We start from the raw sequence: 22,571 nt of genomic DNA on the forward strand, positions 1-22,571 counted from the left end.
ACATTGTATTGTCGTATCACTAGCCATAGGGAAGCGTACAGGATAACAGAGTTTTGAAAAAATCAGAGAGGTTGAAATTTTACCTATGAACAGGCAAATTTAGAGCATTGCTCTGTATGTGTATGTATTTGTGTGATAAAATGTTCTCTTGTTGCAAAAAAAAATTGGCTTTTAGCAGCTAAAATATTTTTCAAACTGAGAATCCTTCGTCCGTTTTCACTCATGAATGCATGCAATGGTGTCAGCCCATTATGCTGTTGGATATGAAAAAATGCTAAAATTAGTTCAGAAATATTGAAGTTATTGATCACTCTCTTGTCGCGAATCACATCGTTAGTGGGAAATTCACTGGAGTGTTAATGGAAGTGTGAATCGGGGTCCACTCACTCCTTTCATGATATCAAATGGTATGTGGCTCTTCCATTTGTTTGAAAATTCCTTCCACGTTTGATGTTTCCCTTTCATGTCCGTCAAACGGTACTATCTGCCTTTGATGGCATCTTGTGCTGCTGATGTACCATTTGTGTAAGACAGTGGACAGGGTTTGAAACACAGGTTTTTCATTTGCCTTTTTTTTCCCCAAGTCTCTGTGTCCCATATTCTGCACTTATTTTCCGTTCTTCAGGTGAAAGCAAGAGAAAGTTGAACGCTCCCGGTTAAAAGCTCTCCATCCATACCCTGGTGAATAAATGCCTAACAATTGAATGTACAAGGAAAGACATTTACTCTGACAAGATTTCAAAGAAAAACGGGGAACAGGAATTCTTCAGCTTCTTGTCATAGAGGATACTAACCAGACAGAATTGTCAGAGATGAGTCTCTTTTGAAACTAACAGTATGAAATGGTTTTATCGTCACGTTTTGATTCGATTGTGTAAAACTTCAGTTCTTGTATAGATAGTTCCTGCTGAGTCAGATGGATTGTTAAGCTAATGCTCACCTCAAACTGAAAGAGTTCAACTTTGAGACTTTCCTCAAGAAATCTTCAAAGCGTGCTCTTTCAAAATTCATGAAAATAAATCATGGTATATCGTGCAAATTTTGGTACTAAAGAAAAAATTATTAAGCATTTAGGGTTATGTGACATTAAAAATGGCAGCTATCTCCATGTTAACTCGAGGGAGGCAAAGGTAAATTTTCAAAAAAATTTCCATTTGCCCCACAAGCTTTAAAATAAGACAAAACAGGCAACACACCAGCAAAATATTGGGAAAACTTCATAGTTAGAATATCTGTTCCTGAGGTGCTAATTGGTACCAGAAATTTCCCTGGCATTGTAAAAAGCCCCAAAAAAGTAAATATGAGTGGTGAGATCAGTATTTGGTGAGTAAAGAAAATTTGCTACTTGTCAAAGAATTTTGTAGGTTTATGATATTCTGAAAAATTAAGCAGTTTCAGCGTCTTTGCTAATGTTTAATAATACAAGTTAAATGCCATGGCTGAGTACAGTTGCTGATATCTCCCAATGTAATTGCATTGATGTGCCGAGGGTATGGCTTTTGAAACCACAGTAAAATGTATCCAGGTACCACCTGTAGCAAAAATACCGACTGGGTCTTTTCAAACACAGCACAGCAACCCACAGAGCTGTTGCTATGGTTCTGAGTTAATGAAAGTTTGTTTTCAGCCTGGTCGGCTATCTCCTTCTTTTGATTAATGTGATTAATTTTTGAATTTTATTGAGTCATTAAGGCTTTTTATAACACCCATAAACCTTTCCCCTTGTTTCTCTTCAGCCAGAAATTGTGCTATTGAAATACGACATCAGATCTGAAAAATTCATTCTTCATGTGGTCTCTTGAGAAATGTATGCAAAAAACCAAGACATGATAAAAAGTCAGTTCATAAATATCATAACCTGCTGTCGTGTTATCATTTTGATTATACTTGTTCATACATTCAACATTACACAATCTAAAACTTAAAGTCAGAAAAATTGTGAAGTCAGTGAACTTGCAGATTGTAAACACAACGTTTTGATTCATAGTTTGTTGAAATCGTACCAAAAAAAAAACACGAAAACAAAAAGCCAGACTGCAGCAGTCATTTTATCAGATCCACTGAAGTATCCTAGCAGAACTTGATAGCCATAGGTCTGATCGATAATATTCACCGGCCTCTTCAACTCTTCTTAGATACGAAAGAGAATCTAGGAAAAGTACCCTGTACATACTCCAAAAACAAAGCATATCTGCTACTGATATGTCAGAGACAGTAGATATCGTTTACTGTATGAGCAGACAAGTATGTCTTGCTTTTGCAGCGTCTGTTGAGTGTTTACATCTTTGACGACGGATGAACAACTTGTTTCCCATTTTTCCTAGACTTTGGAGAGTAGCTTGCCATAATATTTACCAGGAAAGTAATTTTTCATGGAATATTGATCGGATTACTTTTATGAGTGTTCCTTCATTTCCTGTCTCAATATCATAAATACAAAACGAAACCTTTTTTTTGCTCAATTGCAGGTTCTTGTGATCAGACAAACAAATTAAGACTGGCAACATGTTCACTGTACAGATATTGAATCACAAAATTTTACGTCACATTTTCACATTAAAGTTGCAGTATCGTATGGACATGCCATGTCATATTTTTCATTCAGGATCATAAACGCCAAAGTTGACGCAGTTTTAAAAATTTTCAACTCAAGATCTTGCCATTGCTGTCTATGAAAATGTACATTTTCACTTTTTGCGCCATGATGAAGAACTGTATGGCAAATATGTTCAAATATGGAAAAGCAAGGCGACAACCTTTAACTCCATCAATTTTAATAGTCTGGAAATTTCTGATACACTTCAGGTGTGTGTGTATCTTTTGAGTGTCGATGATTGAGTAATGATAATAATGATAATCACAACTGTAATATTATAGCAATAATAGTAATGCCATTATAATTGTAATTTGCTTTTTTATGACTTGAATACTGATAATACCCAAAGCAATCATTTCAAAGCTGCGCAGAGAAAAATAAACAAGCACACATCCTTGCGCCAGCTAGCACTACCGGTAATTCTATTTGAGCAGATTGCAAAACAGCAGTATACGACATTGTCAATGATATTGAGCATGTCGCAAGTGTACGTACTGCGGTGTCTCTTTAATACAATTAGAGAAACCCACTGAAAATCACAAAAGTTATTTTTTACCTTGGCCTGGTCATTATCCGGGTCATTATATGGTTTCATTTCCCCAGCTTCTTACTTACGATACATGGTTTTATTAAAGCCTTTGCCATTGTTGCACGTTTGAACAGCATGTAACGTGCATGTTCAATATTCCGCCATTCCTTAGTTGCCGTTCAATTTTCTCTCCCAAGGACATCGCTCTCAGCGTTTGATATCTGGTGCATTGATTTTTCGCAAATCAGGGAGTCACGGACTGTTCACTTTTAAGATCACTTTAACACCAGTGATTTTCTTATCTGTGTATTTTATTGAAGAGGCAATATTCTGCGTCTGAAAGAAATAATTTTGCAGACGCAATGCTAATACACTTTTTTATTATAACACAGATTTTCAAAAAGTAAGGGAAAAAAATTTTGAAATCAAGAACAAGCATCTGTACTCCTCAAATGCTAGAGTGTTTAAGCATAGAGTTCTGTTCATAGTGCAAATATTTTATGCATTATTTAGTTATGCTATTAGCTTATGCATGCGTGCACACGCACACGCGCACACACACACGCACACACATATTACATACATGTACATATATACCTACGTGCATATGCATACATATCGACTGTACAATATTGGTAGACTGTAAATTGGTAAATTGTATGTGACAACGCCTTGTCAAAGGGTTAACATACAAGGAACATGGAGATCTGCTAGGGCATTTCCCGTCCTCTATTTCTGTCACATGGCAATCAGATAACATGTGAATGATTAGGGAGCATCAGATGATGAATAGATTGTCTCATCATGGTGTCATTAATGTATTTAAAGTAAGAAAAAAAACCGGCAAGATCGATGATAAACTAGACCACCAACAACCTTAAATGGCGGATGTCATTGCAATCAGTAAAAGTCACAAGAGCTTTTATGGAATTACTGTAAAAGCTTGGAAATTGAACAAAGTGCGCAGGATGAACCCACCTCAGTTCGATCACTTTGTTTGTCTAACTTTACAGAAAATCCCTCCGCTGAAATAGGGCGTAATGATAACAGCAAATGTGACTGGTTGTAACCCAGCGGTCATGCTTGTTTGTAAATGAAGTCTTGACACTGTTGAAAATTTGCGGATTTTTTTTCGAATGTTCTTTCTGAGGTCAGAATTCTCAATAATGAGGGGTTGAAAGGAAATTACCTCACAGTGGTGTATTTGCCACAAACATACGCCACGGACTGAAATCCAGATTGTATTGCTGGGTTTTCTGTTCAGGCAATCATTACCTTCAGCAGGAGAAACCTATTTGCTTTCCCTGCCGTCTCTCCTCACGGAGAAAAAAAAAAACAGAATTACTGATGTCAGTCCCTAACAATGGAGATGGCAGTACTTGAAGAGTAAATTAGGGCAAATGGGTTGTAGTAATAACTGTTAGTCAGCAACTCCCTGAAATGTCTTTCACAGAGAAAAGCCAGAATGCACCTCAGGGACAGATATTCAGACTCCTTTTTTTACCATTTTTTCTGATCTACCACCTGTTAGGATTCATTTTTGAAGCTCTTGATATAAAATTTTCTCTGTCTTGCTTTTGTGTATAAGATTTAATGTTTGAATTTTTCCCCATAGAGGTGACATTGGGATGGCAGCCATTTTGAAATTCAAATATCGGTAAATGTTAGGTAATTTGGTTCTCTGGTACCAAAGTTTGCACAGTGACCCCTGATATTTATTCCTGATTTTGAAAGGGAATTGGTGAAATTTTCCTTGAGGAAAGTTTTAGCAAAAGTTAAAATCTTTCACTTTCAAGGTGCATACTAGTTTTACTACTTACTGTGAGGCAAATCAGCAGACTCTATCGACCATGTGTTTAATGTGTAGTCAACTGAATTACACAGTGGTTAATATAAAAATCAGCATATTGACTTTTTCGCTTATTTTTATGGTAGTAATTTGAGTTCTGAATTCAGTCAGTTGATGTTTCAAAGATGTTTTTCCAGACAAAGTAATAGTAGCGTACCTGGGCAATTTCATCACAACTTGAGTAAATCATATCAAGCCTGACACACAATTCTCACAGAGCTACCATTTGCTATTATCATACCTTCTGTATTAATATATGTCAAAAAGAAATGGAAATGTTCTTGTAATTCTTTGACAACTCGATCATTATTTGCAATGTATCTTTTGTTTATTATGACATCTCTATTTACATAACGTGTATTAGGAAAGAGTAAAAGAAGAAAAAATTCAAGTGTTTTAGTATTTTCAAAATCTGCATATAATTGATTGCGCAATTACAGCCATGTAAATTTGATATTTTGAGTTTTGATCCACCCGTCTATACCTAAATTGATATTTCAAATGTAATTTTATGTTTCGTACTTGACCCTGGTTGTCCTACTAGATTCCACTGTTTCCATATTTAGTGTATCGGTCTGCACACGACACTTAATAAATTGTGTTGATGGTTTGTATATTTATTGCTGATTATCTACGAGTGCTGTGTGAATCCTACAAAATGCAACCTACAAAACAAAACAAAGGGACTCTTCCAATTATTTGATAATATTAATTCAATAATATTATAAAAATTTTATTAAAAAGAAACAAAAAAAACATCTGGATGGCCCAGACAGATTTATTCCATAATATACCTTAGTTTTGTAGATGTGTACAGTACAGTGGTTTTTGTGTGTATGGCTCTGAATAAAACTTAAAATCAATGAAACCCACAAAAATTGCCAGTACACCCAAAAGATGATTCTACACGTATATGTTGCTTCGTTAAATGGGTATTTTTACGCGTTAAATGCATTTATGGACTGTGACCTTTGAGAAAAAACATCAAAATAACTCCTGCATGTTTCCTTTTTGTCACAAATAAATTTCATTATTTAGATTTGAAAAAAAAAAATCTTTTGAATCCGTTCCCAGGATGTTTGATGATTAATGGCAGAGCTTGAAAGGGTTTTGAGATATTTCATGCCATCGGGTGTATTTGCCATAGCAATCTGTCCCCTAGGGAACATAATTTAATTGAGGACAAGTGTAATTGTGTTAATGTACATGTGTATTCATACTTTACATGAGAAATATGTGTCAATTGAAAATTCGGTGGTAAATACTGATATGTCAAAACAGCAAGCGGGAGTTTTTTCAATTGTGTGTTCCGCGTACCTGCACGACTCAAGTCTATTCTGTCGTGTCATGTTTAACAAAGTGTTTGAAGATTACTATCATATTGTGGCCTTTATGAAAAAACCCACACTTTATATGTGAAAAAACATATTTTTGCTGCTATAACTGACAATATGCAATTTTTCGATACTGGTCAACTGTTGCTGACTAGGTTTTTGGGGCAGGAATTTCCTTCTGAAAAAAATTTTGGAATTCTTTGGCAGATTTTTACTTTGGCAGTGTAGGTACTCCATGCTTGCTAAGTTCCAGTCCATAGTTTAAGAGCTGGCAATTTTGAATCTTCATTAAATGCTCAATCTGTCTGGTCTGCTGTGGCACTTGTTTTTCACTGGTAATACAAAAAATAATGCCTCCATAATTCAAACTTTTTATTTTCAGCCCCATGATCGAAACAGACTCCCAAAAATCTATTTTATATTTTAGTTTATATTTTTCATACGTACAAATTTTTCGAACTTGACTCAAATTCAACTTCTCAGAGGCAAAACACACAGCGACAATAGGACTGTTCACAATTGAAGTTATTCTTTTATTATTAATATGCAGAACTAAACATATGTCTGCATTTTCAGATTACTTTTTTATAAAATTACGCATACAAGAATGACAAAAATACATCTTGCCAGTAGTAGGCAACTTGTAGTGTAACAGTGAATACTAAATCCCATATTCACGACTCATAGTACGAGCTGGAAAAACAGCTTCACGCATGCAACATTGATAAAATTTGTCGGCATTTCATGTATCCATGTCCAATGTCGTGCGTGTGCAGCTATTTTTAGTAACAAACCTGTAACCATGAACAGTGCTATTGGCCAACAAGTAACATGAACAGATGTAAATTGCATGCCGCATGGTAATTTGTTATCATCAAGAAATTGTACACTTCCTGGCTCGTTGGGTAATTTGGGAAGACGTTAAAACTATCGATGCATCATCTATTTTTGATCAAGTCTCAGTTTTATCGAGGATAATTTCACTTCCATCTGTGACCGTCCATGAGACGTCTCCTAAAGTTAACAACTCCCCAGTGGACCGGCATGAAGCAGTGCTCAGATCTTGAATATCCTAAACACACGGCGGTGAAGCTCTTTCTGTAAAAATGATTTCAAGTACTAAAATGAGATGAAAACAGACACCCAGTGTGATGTGACAAAAGCATGGTATAAGCAAGATGTATAATTTGATTTTTAATAGCTCACTGTTACAATTGAAGTTAGATTTCAAAGGTTCTCTGTGCAGGTGTGAATAGCAATAGTATGACTTTGTTGGTGGTATCATTTTCATTCCTTGCAAACTAGTTGCAAACGTCTTTTCTAAAGTTGGGAGTTTTCGGTCTTTTTCAGGGCTTTATTTATTTATGACATGGTCATCACATCATTTGAGTTGGGCATGAATATTGTAAAACATCATCGTGAAGTGTTCCAAATATATCTGCTCCTTAATTCAAGGAGAAGTGCCATCACGGCGAAATTCATCGCCTTTGTCTTTCACTGCGATTAATAGTAATCATATCCCTCTGTCATCCAAAAGTCATAGGTCAAGAGTTGCATCACTTGGTTATTGTTCCGGTATCCAACAAACACAGCACTGCACCGCACAGACTATGAAAAAAGTATCGGTACAGTTAACACAGTCAATGTCGTGAATGAGAGATACAAATGTACATGTACCTCCTCCGGTAAAACAACCGAGAAGCAATGTCAATTGTTTGGGAAGCGTAAGCGCATAATGGATGATATTAGATGTGGCGTTACAAGTATAGGGGGTTGGCAAAAGCGTGCTCAGAATATGAGTGGTTGAATTCGGACGTTTTTCTGTATTAACACACATGAAAATTTCAAAGTGATACAGAAAAATATTTCATCAACTTACGAGTACCAGTCCCAGTTGAGCAATATCATAAAATAGTTTACATGTGAATGGAAAGTGAACCCTTTTCTGAGATGAGAATCTCAATTTTATCAGTGAATGTTTCCTTTCCAAATTTAAGTTGACCCTGTCTGAAGTAGATGTAACCTGTGCTTTGGTTATCTGTGTGAGTGATGTTACAGACAGACCATTGGCTTGTGTTTGATTAGACCCACAGGACTACAGAATACCTTTATGTTGTGTTATGCAGATCGGTCTCAGTGGCAGAGCCAATTGAATTTGCCACGTGAATTTCAGTCCTTGCTGCAAATTTGCAATGACACGGAGGAAACGTTAGTTTCTCTCCAGCGTGATATTTCTGTTATTTGTTATATCCACTGATGGTTTGTACTGTATCCAGTGTCAAGCCAAACTTGTTAATACCGGAAGGTGATCTGAAATGATGGATGGTTGTGCATAACAGAAAATCTGTCATATAGAATTTACGTGTACTGTGACAGTTAGCTAGCATTATCGATAGGCCAAATAAATAGAAAAAATAATATGCCATTCTGGTAACCTGACCTACCCTATTTACAACCCTCCAACCCTAAACTTTTTTAGTCCGTCCGGGGGACTTATAGGTTTGGTCATGTCCGTGCGTGCGTGCGTCCGTCCGTGCGTGCGTGCGTGCGTCCGTCCGTCCGTTCACGCAGATATCTCAGAGATGCCTGGAGCGATTTCATTCAAACTTGGTACAAGGATTACTTCATATGTCATACAGATGCACGTCGATTTGTTTTGTGATGCGATCCAATATGGCTGCCAGGCGGCCATTTTATTATGAATTATGATTTTTCATGTACAAGCCATAACTCAGGCATGTTTCAACTGATTTTATTCAAAGTTGGTACAAGGACATTGACCAATGTCATAGATATGCACGTCAATTTTTTTTGTGATACGATCCAATATGGCCGCCGTGCAGCCATTTTGTTACGATTTTTTCACGTACAGAGCCATTACTCAGGCATGTTTCAACAGATTTTATTCAAAGTTGGTACAAGGACATTGACCAATGTCATAGCTATACACATCAATTTGTTTTGTGATACGATCCAATATGGCCGCCGTGCAGCCATTTTGTTACGATTTTTTCATGTACAGAGCCATAACTCAGGCATAACTCAACCGATTTTATTCAAACTTGGTACAAGGATATTGACCTATGTCATGCACATGCACATTGATTTGTTTTGTGATACGATCCAATATGGCCACCGTGTGGCCATTTTATTACATTTTTTCATGTCCAGAACCATAACTCAGACATGTATCAAGTGAATTTATTCAAAGTTGGTACAAGGAGATTGACCAATGTCATACATATGCACATTAATTTGTTTTGTGATACGATCCAATATGGCTGCTGTGCGGCCATTTTGTTATGATTTTACATGTACAAGCCATAACTCAGGCATATCTCAACCAATTTTAATCAAATTTGCTACAAGGACATTGACCTACGTCATACAAATGCACATTTATTTGTTTTTTGATACGATCCAATATGGCCACCGTGTGGCCATTTTATTACGATTTTTCCATGTTCTGAACTACAACTCACACATGTATCAAGCGAATTTATTCAAAAGTACATGTATTTTTATCACAGACCTAATGAAGAGGACTCTATCCTCTCTGAGGACCTGTAATCAAAGTACCATTAACAAGTGGGGACTGTGTCATCAACGATGACTTGTTACAATATTTTTAAGCATCACGCATGATTTTGCCAAAATGTGTGGATTTTCAATGGGTTACTTCAAATTTGAGACAAAAAAATTTGCATAAAAATTTCCTGACCAACTTTTACTGTTTTTCCTGAAGGGCAAGTTAAGGGAACTTTTTTTTTTTTTCCCTTATTGGTTAAGGTTTTACTCAGCTCTGAAACTGCGCACACTCTATTTGTGGCCACTGCGTATTAACCCCCTGCAATGCTCAAAGGTCCAACAGCAAAATGCTACATGTATTCTGCCAATCATCTGGAAGTTTGTCCGCAGCCCTCTTACAGAGGCATGGCAATACCCCACCTCACCCCAGGAATAAAGCATGTTCATTACTACCCCTCCCAAAGTAATTGCTACCCTCCCACTACTGTTACCCCCCCCCTATTCCTGGCAAACCCAATGCAGCAAGGCAGACAACAAAACCCAATATCCTGAGGCTACCCACTGACTGCAATGATGTCTAGGGCCTGCCAGCCAACTGCTCAGGTGCGTGTCGTTGTCTTCAAACCCTGCGAAATAACAGGCTTGAGTGCATACATCTGTACCTTGGCTCCATTTGTAACACAATCCCAGGATAACTGTTGCAGTTTTCTTTCAGTTCGTTTCCACAGTAATAGTTCTGCTTGAACTGATTTCCGGTTTGAAATCTGATTGATACACAGCGTTCTAGGATTTACTATCTCAGTACCGCATGGCTTCAAATCGGCTTGTTTGTGGGAGAGATTTGACTTCTAACAAGGGCACTCCGAAAGCTGGTTTGACTGCGTAATTTCGTTAACTATGATTTAGTATTACAAGTGCTTTGAACTTGACTTGAGTGGGGTGTAAATCTCTCTAAACCTCACTCAGTACAGCGAGTGCAAATTTATCTCAATTTATGCAAATCTACCTCCATTTATGCAAATCGATCTCCATCAATGCTGGCCAATCAAATCGGCTAGCAGATTCCAAGTGATTTCGCTGTCATTTTTGATGAATATTCCAAGGCTTCGGTGGTCGGCCGTCCAGCAGGGATTAAGTACTTCAGCTGATAAATTGCCATGGTGTCCTTGTAACCATAGTAACACTTTGATGTCACTTAGTCAGGTAGCTGCCCGAAATGCTGTTCTGTCAACACTTAATGACCTTCGCAGCGCATATACTGAATTTGCTATACAAGATGAATGACATCATCAAAAGGGCCGTGTTTTTTTTTCAGAAGTTTTTAATCACGGTAAAGCTTTCCCAAAACACTCTTTTGGAAACTTTGCTAGTTTTAGTTGATTCTATTTTTAGAAATTGGCCTTCATGTTCCAATAAAATGTATTTCATAAATTTTTCCTCTTTTTATATACAGAATGATTTATATACTCTCAACATGCTATTCAGTTCAGACATACATATGTCAGTGACAGCCTATGTCATAGATCATATTATCCCATGTATTGGATATGTTAGGTACGGACAGCTTTATTAGTCCCCACGGACACCGTCCGGGGGACTTATAGGTTTGTATGTTCCGTCCGTGCGTGCGTGCGTCCGTGCGTGCGTGCGTGTGTGCGTCCGTTCACGCAGATATCTCAGAGATGCCTGGAGCGATTTCATTCAAACTTGGTACAAGGATTACTTCATTTGTCATACAGATGCACGTCAATTTGTTTTGTGATACAATCCAATATGGCCGCCAGGCGGCCATTTTATTACGATTTTTTCATGTACAGAGCCATAACTCAGGCATGTTCCAACCGATTTTATTCAAAGTTGGTACAAGGACATTGACCAATGTCATACAGATGCACGTCAATTTGTTTTGTGATACGATCCAATATGGCCGCCAGGCGGCCATTTTATTACGATTTTTTCATGTACAGAGCCATTACTCAGGCATGTTTCGACCGATTTTATTCAGAGTTGCTACAAGACATTGACCAATGTCATAGATGTGCACGTCAATTTGTTTTGTGATACGATCCAATATGGCCGCCTGGCGGCCATTTTATTACGATTTTTCATGTACAGAGCCATTACTCAGGCATGTTTCGACCGATTTTATTCAGAGTTGGTACAAGGACATTGACCAATGTCATAGATGTGCACGTCAATTTGTTTTGTGATACGATCCAATATGGCCGCCTGGCGGCCATTTTATTACGATTTTTTCATGTACAGAGCCATAACTCAGGCACGTTTCAACCGATTTTATTCAAAGTTGGTACAAGCTTATCGACAAATGTCATAGCTGTGCACGGCAATTTGTTTTGTGATACGATCCAAAATGGCCGCTGTGCGGCCATTTTATTACGATTTTTTCATGTACAGAGCCATAACTCAGGCATGTTCCAACCGATTTTATTCAAAGTTGGTACAAGGACATTGACCAATGTCATACAGATGCACGTCAATTTGTTTTGTGATACGATCCAATATGGCCGCCATGCGGCCATTTTATTACGATTTTTTCATGTACAGAGCCATTACTCAGGCATGTTTCGACCGATTTTATTCAGAGTTGGTACAAGGACATTGACCAATGTCATAGATATGCACGTCAATTTGTTTTGTGATACGATCCAATATGGCCGCCTGGCGGCCATTTTATTACGATTTTTTCATGTACAGAGCCATTACTCAGGCATGTTTCGACCGATTTTATTCAGAGTTGGTACAAGGACATTGACAATGTCATAGATGTGCACGTCAATTTGTTTTGTGATACGATCCAATATGGCCGCCTGGCGGCCATTTTATTACGATTTTTTTGTGTACAGAGCCATAACTCAGGCACGTTTCAACCGATTTTATTCAAAGTTGGTACAAGCTTATCGACAAATGTCATAGCTTTGCACGGCAATTGTTTTGTGATACGATCCAAAATGGCCGCTGTGCGGCCATTTTATTACGATTTTTCATGTACAGAGCCATAACTCAGGCACATCTCAACCGATTTTATTCAAAGTTGGTACAAGGACATTGATCTATGTCATACATATGCACGTCAATCTGTTTTGTGATACGATCCAATATGGCCGCCAGGCGGCCATTTTATTACGATTTTTTCATGTACAGAGCCATTTCTCAGGCATATCGCATGTTTCGACCAATTTTATTCAAAGTTGGTACAAGGACATCGACCAATGTCATAGCTATGCACATCAATTTGTTTTGTGATGCGATCCAATATGGCCACTGTGCGACCATTTTGTTACGATTTTTTTCATGTCCTGAACCATAACTCAGACATGTATCAAGCGAATTCATTCAAAAGTATTTTTATCACAGACCTAATGAAGAGGGCTCTATCCTCTCTGAGGACCTGTAATCAAAATACCCATTAACAAGTGGGGACTGTGTCATCAACGATGACTTGTTGAAGATAATCATAGAACAAGAAGATTTGTGGTGGAAAATCATAGAAGGGAGATAAAGTGATGTACCTATGGGGGGGAGGGGTGAATTCTTGCATGATTGAAGAGTGCTGAGTCAGTGCTAACCGGTAGTACAATTTTATTGTATCTTAGTGGGTATATTTGTATGTCTTTGTAATTAAAAGCACCCGTAGACAAGTACTTATTTGTTGCATGTAGAGGAGGTGGCCCAGTGTTCTGTAGGTATGTGGCAAATGCTGCTATTAAAATGTTCAGCTAAATCTAAGAAAGAACGTGTAGAGATGAAAATGATCAGTGTGGCCAATTTCTTATACAGACTTAAAGGGGCAGTTCTCAATCCCTGGTTCTTGCGTAAGTGCCTGCTGGTATTGACCATTTGTTTGATGTCAGTCCTTTGGTTTCATTTGAAAGTTGTGCACAGTCAATCAATATGTGTAGATGGATAGCTGATAACCTGTCCCTTTAAACTGGTGAATGTACATATAAAGCCTAAACTGTCAAGTCGTTTTGAGGAAAAGTTCTCATCATTCTCATCGTTAGCTTCATCTGACCGGTTTCCTTTCAGTTAATACTTGACTACAATTCAGCAGAATATATTTGTTACTTTTGTGGAAATGATCAGTGATGTACATTGTATCTTTTGTGGAAATGATCAGTGATGTACATTGTATAATGTATTATTCTGCATCTACAATTCATGACAAATACTTATAAAAGGGCACTCAGTGCATTATTAAATATGCAAGCTTGATGAATATCTTATGAAACCTGAGACAAAGAGGACCATTTACACCTCGTTAATATTGTATGCATTAGTCATGATACAAATGGTAGAACCTTTAAGAAAGTTTTGATCAAATCCTATAAAAAGATTACTAATTTCTTGCTAAACTTTGCTCTGTCTTAAGACTTCATAGAACTGATAAAAGGTGTGATGGGATTGTTCCTGTGTATTTTCTACAATAGTAGGTTCCTCAGAAGTTTGACTGAGTTTTAATTATGAGATATCATATATTGTATGACATAAATCTGTTGTGAAAATCCTGTGTGAACAATTTCACATTCACTTGGACCGTGACAGCTGTGTTGCAAAGCAAGTTTTGGTGTGAAACGTCACTATTTGACTTTTTGTGTGTGAGAAGTGGTAACAATCACTGTGGTAGGGTTTTGTTGAATGTCATACCACTTGACTCAAATGTCAAGTACGGCTGTATGAGTGAACGTGTATTGCCAAGCACACTACACAAAATCATTGCCAAAACAAAACGTATCCGTAATATGGCTTCTTTGTTATTTTGCTGGAGAATATTTCATTCTGGGAAGCCATTTGTTTTTAACAGATCCTGAGGGTACACCCGCATATATGCCAAGCTGTGAATTCTGCTCACATGTGAAAACATACAGAGATATATGATGTTGTCATAAACTGGGAGAAATAGTAGTACATTTATGCATGTTATGAATAAGTGTAGTGCAAATTTTGTGTAATGTGAATGATTCCAGCATCTATTTTATTCATGCAGCTGTACACAATATGTTGCTGGATTTATCTTACTTCAACCGTCACACCTAATCTCTTCTCTCATTATATGTCTTTGCAGGAGTTTGCAACGTTAACAAAAGAATTAAACCATACGAGGGAGCAACTTTTAGAAAGAGAAGAAGAAATTTCAGAACTTAAAGCAGAAAGAAATAATACTAGGGTAAGTTTTAAAATCCATTTTTGAAGAGATTGTGCCTTTTGCTACAAGAAATTGAGTCCTTGAAGTCCTGGAAAGTAGGTATCCGCCAACAGTTTTAAAATATTACAGGATAATAAAAAGTAGATGTACAATGGACTATGAAAATGATATATATTATAAAATTGATATCTGGAAAATGGTGTTTTGACTTCAAAATTGTCCTTGAAAATTGGTGAAAAAGTCCTAGAATGTGACCTTGAGTGCATACAGCCTATAAGAATTGACAAATGACAATTGTAATGCTTGAAGCAGGATGTGCTCAGTCATAACAATACACTGAACATCACATTTTCCTGTGAAAAATCAGTCTTTTGAGGAGTTGCATTCATCTGAATAATTTAAAGTTCAAAAGTCAAAGGTGTCGGTTATACCTTATGAATTTGATGGTATAAGTTTTTGTGTAAGTGAAAATAATCACACCACGTTGAAATGTTGTTTTGACATATTTGATGTGACATCAGTACGGTTATCGGAAACATTCTGTGTTTCAGTGAGGTTAACAGCACAACTCATATCATGCGTGAAGATAAAATGACATCAAAGTATGGCTATTTTATCTGTTGTAAGGACACAGATGTAAAATATTTAGAATACAGTGCATAATTTATGTACGTGGAAAACCTGAAATATAACAAAAATTGTGAAAATGAGAAGTCTTGTGATACAAAATTCTAGTTTCGATGTCTGCGAGATGTGTCTATTTATAGATCACCTAAGATAATGTAGTCCCAACAACTTCTCAAAAAATAGTCCACAGACATTTTAAAATGATTGAAGAGAGTAATACTTCCATTATGGCTTATGAACAGCGACACAGAACTTACAACTCATCTCAGCTTCTATGGCCAAGTTAATTTCGATAAAAGCCTGCAACATCCAGCTGTTTGTCTGGAGCATAGTGTGTAATGGTGTCTTTCGCCTGCGGATTTAACTTTAAAAAATCGATGGAAGAAAAAAAAAGAACAATTACAACCATCCTGTAGTGGTCTTGCTTTATAATGATGTAATTTAGATGGGAGAGAAAATACGAGAGTGAGAAATATGGCCTGTAGCCGATATAGTGAAGAGACATGCTGGTAACAGATCATCTGTACCTCATGGCTGTTGAATTCAGCATGCTTCGTAGACTACGAGAAACAGACTTTCCACAGTCCCTGTTGATTCATATCGCTGACTTGAGGTGCTGTGTTTTTCCTGCCATCTGTAAATTGATCATGCGGATTTTGCCAATTTATTACTGGGAAACATGGCGGGCAACTAAAAGGAAAAGTTCACTTTATTAGAAATATTGAGAACAAGTCATAAAGTTATCCTGGGATATGGTTGTTCAGCCAAGTATCACATTAATATTTTTTGGATTAGGGATGGTATCGGGTGTCATCTACTCATTTTCTAAATTGCTAGACTAATTCTGCATTGCCATTCAGCACATGACCTCTTTAGAGCTGAAATCAGACGTTACAAACTACGTGTATCTGGTGAGAAGAACACCGCTACTAAATATTAGCTGCTCACTTCTCAGTTTATTAAAATCGTGCGTCGCAAAATTTGCTCATTTGCAGTCAGGCAAATATGTATTTTATTGAATTACTCGCGATAAGACAAGAGTAGTGTGAAATCTTTACGGCTTTTGTTTTTATTACGTGAACATTATATCTCTTGGAGTTATTGCGACATTTGATATAACCCTGAAGTATAATTATGGGAAAAATGAACATTACCGACTGCCCTCTCCATGGTTACCAGGTACCCACACCATACCAAATCTCGAAGTTCTGTAAATTTGTATTCTTTTCAAGTGCCGACTTTTTTTAGTGGCACGCACAAATCATTGTGGCGCAGGTAACCACTCACAGAGAGAAAGGAGAAAGAAGAAAAATCTCAATCCCTCGCTTCTTATTATTACAAATGTTCTTGGCACACCGCCATCAGATCAAATGAATGTGAAATTTTGGAAAAAAAAACCATATCTGTTTGCAGTTTATTCGTAAACTTTACAAAGGAAACTGTCAGTTTATGACTTTTACAGACTGTAAATTGCAAATTCAAGAAGTCTGAGTAGAAGTACTGTACTGTATATTACAGATGGCTCTGATGAGTTGTTTGATGGCTATGATGAATATTGTAAGTCGTGAAAATCTGTCCTTTAGAGTCAGATATGCTTCAGCGGCTACTGAAAGAAACCCTTTTATTTCCTAGAGGCAATCTTCTCTTTCAGAATATAGAGGAAGCATTAATCAAACTTTTATCACCATTTTGAGGCTGAAAAAAGGAAAATATTTACTTTTTAGGTGTGCTTGTCAATACGGCGGGTAATTGTTTCACACTGATGTTATGGCACACTTTCTGTGATTTCAAATGTAATGGGTTTTCTCGTCTGCACACAAATTCAGAATTGCCAATGTTTTCGCCTTCGATGATAGTTAGTGTTAATTCTGTCAAGATTATGTGCTTTGTCTGTCACTGTGGAATTTTGCAATGTTCATTAGCTGCTTGTGATCAGCAAGCATTTTTACTCGTCCATTGTATCTGAATTTTGTTTCTTCATTAAAAGATATCCACTTTTGGTTCTTCTTTGTATGACCAAACCATGCAAAGTTTTCATATAGTTTAAGCAAATTCTTAGAACAAATAGTATCTTTTGTCAGCACTGGCAAGCTGCAGATTCTATGCAGCAATCAGACAAGATATTCATATTTTCCCCCAGTTTATTTGAAGTTTGGTTTTTAACTCTAGACATAGGAAGCACACATCAAAGTTTGATGCATAGCACTCTACACATTTGAAGTTTCCAATCTCATTGATCTCAGTCTGACTACATGGAATCAGAAGAACTGTGGCCTACCAGCATTGTGATCCAATATTTGTAAAAAATGGTATAAATGTTAAATGTGTATGCATAAAAATTTCATGTTCAGTGCAAATTGAAATGTTTCCATGGAGTATATTAGGGGTTTTCTAGAATGGTATGGCAGTAATAAATGAGTAATAAATGCAGCATAAATAATGTAATAAGAAAGGATGACATCATAATTCATGCTTTATATGTGATATTTCCTTCTTTAATAAAGTGAATCATGAAATTAAAATTTGAAAGTGACATGTTTTTTATCTAAAACTTGTGAAAACTCTTCAAACTTCAAGAAATAAAGAGTGAGTGAGCATTTTATCAACTTTGGATCAATTTGGCAGTCACTTCCACTGTTGACTAGGTGTCACTTGTTTGTTCCTTCCCTGTAAACAGGCCAACGCTGGCCATTGATAATAATGGCTACAGCCCAAACTACTTACATTCCATCAGCCTCATTCGCAGAGGAAACAGATAAAGAAAATGATAACAACGCTTGTTGTTTATCAGAAATGTGCAACTGATGTATCGCTATATGCGAATGAACTTTTGACTATTCTTGAAAACGTCTCGCTGCATACCATGCATAATCCTCTTTAATTTCAAAAATTGATTATTTTACACGGTATTTTATAACACAGCAAAGCATCAAAAATGACAACTTTGTTCAACTAATGGAAATGGTCCAAAAAATTAGAACAAAAATGATCATACGTAGCTGTGTTCCTCTAATAGAGGCATTTGAAGGACATGAATGGCAATGATCAAACCCCCCATTTGCAAATGTCTTTTATAGTCTTTGAATTAAACTCAGTCAGAGATAAAATTCATCATATCAATATGAGTCAGTTGTGAGCGTCATTAAATATGAAGCTGCTGATATTGTCACGTAGAATGTCAACTAAATTCATCGCGCACTGTTAGTAGGATTGCTGTGCTGTCAGCGTATTTCTATGTACAACCAGAAGTACCGGTACAATACACATTCTCAGCCAAACCCTGAACAAATGAAAAATAGCAGCATCCTTGAGATGGCCTTTAATCATGGCAAAAGACCCATAGAGTACTTTTGGCAACCATCTTGTAGTATTATGCCAATCAACAAATTACATGACAGACAAAGCAGCCATCTTGGATCATTGCAGCACACAAATTCGTTTGTGGATCCAGCTGCTTTTGAACAGAATAAGAGAACAAATTTAGAATTATTTAAGCATTGATGTCTTTCCTGCAAATCAAAAGACTTTACGTAATAATGTCAACATTTGAAAGAAACCAAGAATTTTTATTACCATGGTAATATCATGGACTTAGCTGCATGTTGTTTCGAAATGTTTGTTGCCATGTTCAACTTTTAGTAATTGCTTGAAGTAGAGTTTTATCCATGAAACATTAGATTATCCATGAAATATTCAATGTATGACACGATCAAAATAGCCACTAATGAATGGTTTTCTGAGGAAGTGCGAAAGTTTCACATTTTCCCAACTTTTTGGCACTGCATGCATTCGATTAAACAATGTCCTGGCTAATCCTGGCTAAATTAAAAACAAAGTCATCATATTGTATCACTCACAGGAAGATACTAATTATCTTCAAGTCCAAATGTTGCCTTTGAAGTAGTTAACTCTTTGAACGCCATGGTCAATCTTTGTCACCTTTATAAAATAAACTCTGGTAAATTGTTTTCAGATTTTTGCCGAAATTTTGATAAAAAACGGTAGCAAATAAAATATGATGTCTATTTGGTCCAAAATTATCTTAAAAATTACAGAAAATTTCGCAAAAACTGGTAAAATGTTGTACTAAAATTTTGGTGGGAAAAAATTGTGGCACTCAAAGGGTTATTCCCGCCATTTTACTCCTAATTTAATAAGCATATGTTTCTTTCAATTGCAGTTATTGCTAGAACATTTAGAGTGCCTTGTGTCACGACATGAGCGATCGCTAAGAATGACTGTAGTCAAGCGGCAGGCGTCGTCACCGGCTGGAGTGTCCAGTGAAGTAGAAGTCTTGAAAGCGTTGAAATCACTGTTTGAACACCACAAGGCATTAGACGAAAAAGTAAGTGTGTTTCCGTGTAACAGTTTACAACTAAGCTCTGGAACTTATCGCGGAATTGAGAAATACAACAGAGCTGTCAATTAGATGCTTCTTGCTCAAGGAGAGATGAGAATTGAAGGGAACTTGGGTTGTTGGAAGGTGCCAAACATGTTTTCTTGACACCATTTGATTTGATGGGGTCAAAGTGGCATCAATGACGCTCCTTGATCTGTGGACACAAAAGCTGTGCAGACATCGTGTAGTAATAACTGGAGGTCATGTGACCACAACAGGACTTTTATTTGGCTGTCACACAGTTGGTATTGTTTCAAGCATTCAGATGCACGCAATTTATGTAAGGAATGTGAAATGAGCGTACAGATTTTGAGTAAAGTTTGTATTTATTGCTTTAATGATGTTCACCATTTCAGTGCATACTTTGAATCAATGTCTATATTTTCTACAAGAGAGTTTTCATCAACAGTCAACGAATTATTCTTCAAACACAGATAGTAAAAGTTATGTTGTAATTCATACTATTTCGTATTTCTTGCATGACCGTATAGAGTAGCCAGATCATAGGTGTCATAAAAAATTTCAATGTGCTACAGCCGAGCAAAAACTTGCCAGAATATATGTTCAAAAATTCCACTTCACACAAAAAAAAATCAGATATTACTCTTTGAATGAGAATTATTATGCTGTGTCAAATGTTTTGCCCAATCAAAGAGCTGTACTAATTTATCACCATTTCCATTCAAGGTAAGGGAGAGACTTAGAGTAGCATTAGAACGGGTCGCTACATTAGAAGATGATTTAGCAGTAACCAATCAAGAGGTAAGTTGACATTCATCCAACTAATAGGAGCAAGTATTACAAAACAGAGACGGTAGAATTTCACTACCAGTGGACAACTCTTTCCAGGGTAATTCATCGAGTCCATCAGATGTGTCAGGGGTATCTATACAATTGATTCCATGCAATGTCCTGCCCTGTAAGCTCTGCTAACAATATAGCTGTCCTGCCGTTGCCTGAAATTTCTGTCAACTTTAAATACTATGATGATAATAATTACAATCCATTGCTGGTCATCATAGTGAATTGTTTTTTTAGTTGATAGATGTAATTGATTTGAAATGAAATTTTGTATTTTGATGTAAAGCTATAGTCTGCAAAATGTTTTCTAGGTAATATCTAAAACTATCCTTTAATCTTCAAAGAACAGGATGTTGTGCTGGTGTCCAAAGTAGAAATAACCACAGAAATGTGTGTATACCAAGTTTTGTTTATTCAGAGTCAAAATATGCCTGTTTTAGTGAAAGTTTGATTTAAATACAACATCAGAGGATTCTGTTGTGACAAAAATCTTCCAGCCGATAGCAGAAGTCTACTCTGCCAACCTCATTATGAATATTGTGGTTTGGTATGGATTATAATTTAATTATTTTCATCAATGTAGATGGCTAGAAGTCAGGTTGCGACTTAGAAAGATTTATCATGGATTGTAGAAATTCGTTTGTGATTTTTTTTTTTCATGGAAGTTTCTGGTTTTGAAGGGGTTAATCTTGTCGCATGCCCAGCAAATGTGATTCTTGGCAGTAAAAAGCCGATTGTAGAGCAAAAAAAGAGAAGAGACTGTGTTTTAGGAGCATGGTTCATTTTACAACGTGTCCGTAAAAAGATCCTAAAAAATTGGATGTAAAGCAATCATTGCCGGTACTCGTATATGACTGAAAAATAGGCAGAATAGAAATATTAGATTTGGTCAGTAATCTTTCCTGTGTGCAGTGTTTTTCTTTCAATCAGAGTAATTTCTCCAGAGCTTAACACTAAGGTACATTTGATTAACCCTGTCGGTATTGGTAGTTCTCTAATCAAATCACAACATTTGCAAAAGTCACACAGTGCATGGTTTTCGTCATCGTCTCATTTTCACGGGACAAAAAAAATATTCATCTTGGCATGGAAGCATAAACGTCTCGCATAAAAAAATAACAGGGCTTGTATGTATCTTCTGCCCTGTGCATGCTGCATTCCAAAAAAGGTATTCTATGCACCTAGAATAGAACAACTGACTTGTTCAGTGACATTTACGGTCTTTGAGAAGGAAAGGGAGGAACAGAATAGAGGGAATGAGATTGCAAATTAGTGGCCATTGAAAGGTGATGCTGTTGGTACAAGAACGGTGACATTTGAAGAAAAAAAGAAGGTAGCTATATTGAAGAAATATTCAATGGCCGACACTGGTCTGTGTAAACTCTTGTGTGTGGGAACAGGTGTATTGTAATTTCCTTTTCACTGACTCAAAGCTAATAAAGACAGATTAGATGGGAAGTCATCCTTTGCACATGATTAGTTCTTCTCAGATACTGGTACTCTCGGCCGTCCTCTGCAAACGTCAATTTTGTGATATTTCGCTATACATCATCTTCTTATGAATTCAGGACCGGAATTCATCATCTTTCTGACAAAGCCGGACAAATTACTTTCTCTGGCTTCATAAACACTGTGAAATTTGAGATTGAGCAGACAGATTTGTTTTTTATTGTCGTGACGTGAAAAACAGAAACAGGTGGCGTCTGGGCAGGATGATGAGAGAATTCCCACGCGCCGTTTGTGT

The 22,571-nt window shown here is 36.8% G+C and overlaps 1 protein-coding gene across 5 annotated transcripts in view; it reads left to right on the forward strand.

Annotated features, from left to right (window-relative positions):
• Positions 1 to 22,571, forward strand: part of LOC139129715 (liprin-alpha-1-like) — a 201,992-nt gene that overhangs the window by 128,506 nt on the left and 50,915 nt on the right. For all 5 annotated transcript variants that reach the window (XM_070695396.1, XM_070695426.1, XM_070695410.1 and 2 more), the window contains exons 2-4: positions 14,920 to 15,021; positions 19,808 to 19,972; positions 20,714 to 20,788. In XM_070695396.1, coding sequence (XP_070551497.1) covers positions 14,920 to 15,021; positions 19,808 to 19,972; positions 20,714 to 20,788 — 342 coding nt within the window. The remainder of the gene's footprint in view (positions 1 to 14,919; positions 15,022 to 19,807; positions 19,973 to 20,713; positions 20,789 to 22,571) is intronic.

Source organism: Ptychodera flava, chromosome 1, assembly GCF_041260155.1.
Source record: "Ptychodera flava strain L36383 chromosome 1, AS_Pfla_20210202, whole genome shotgun sequence".
NCBI lineage: Eukaryota > Metazoa > Hemichordata > Enteropneusta > Ptychoderidae > Ptychodera > Ptychodera flava.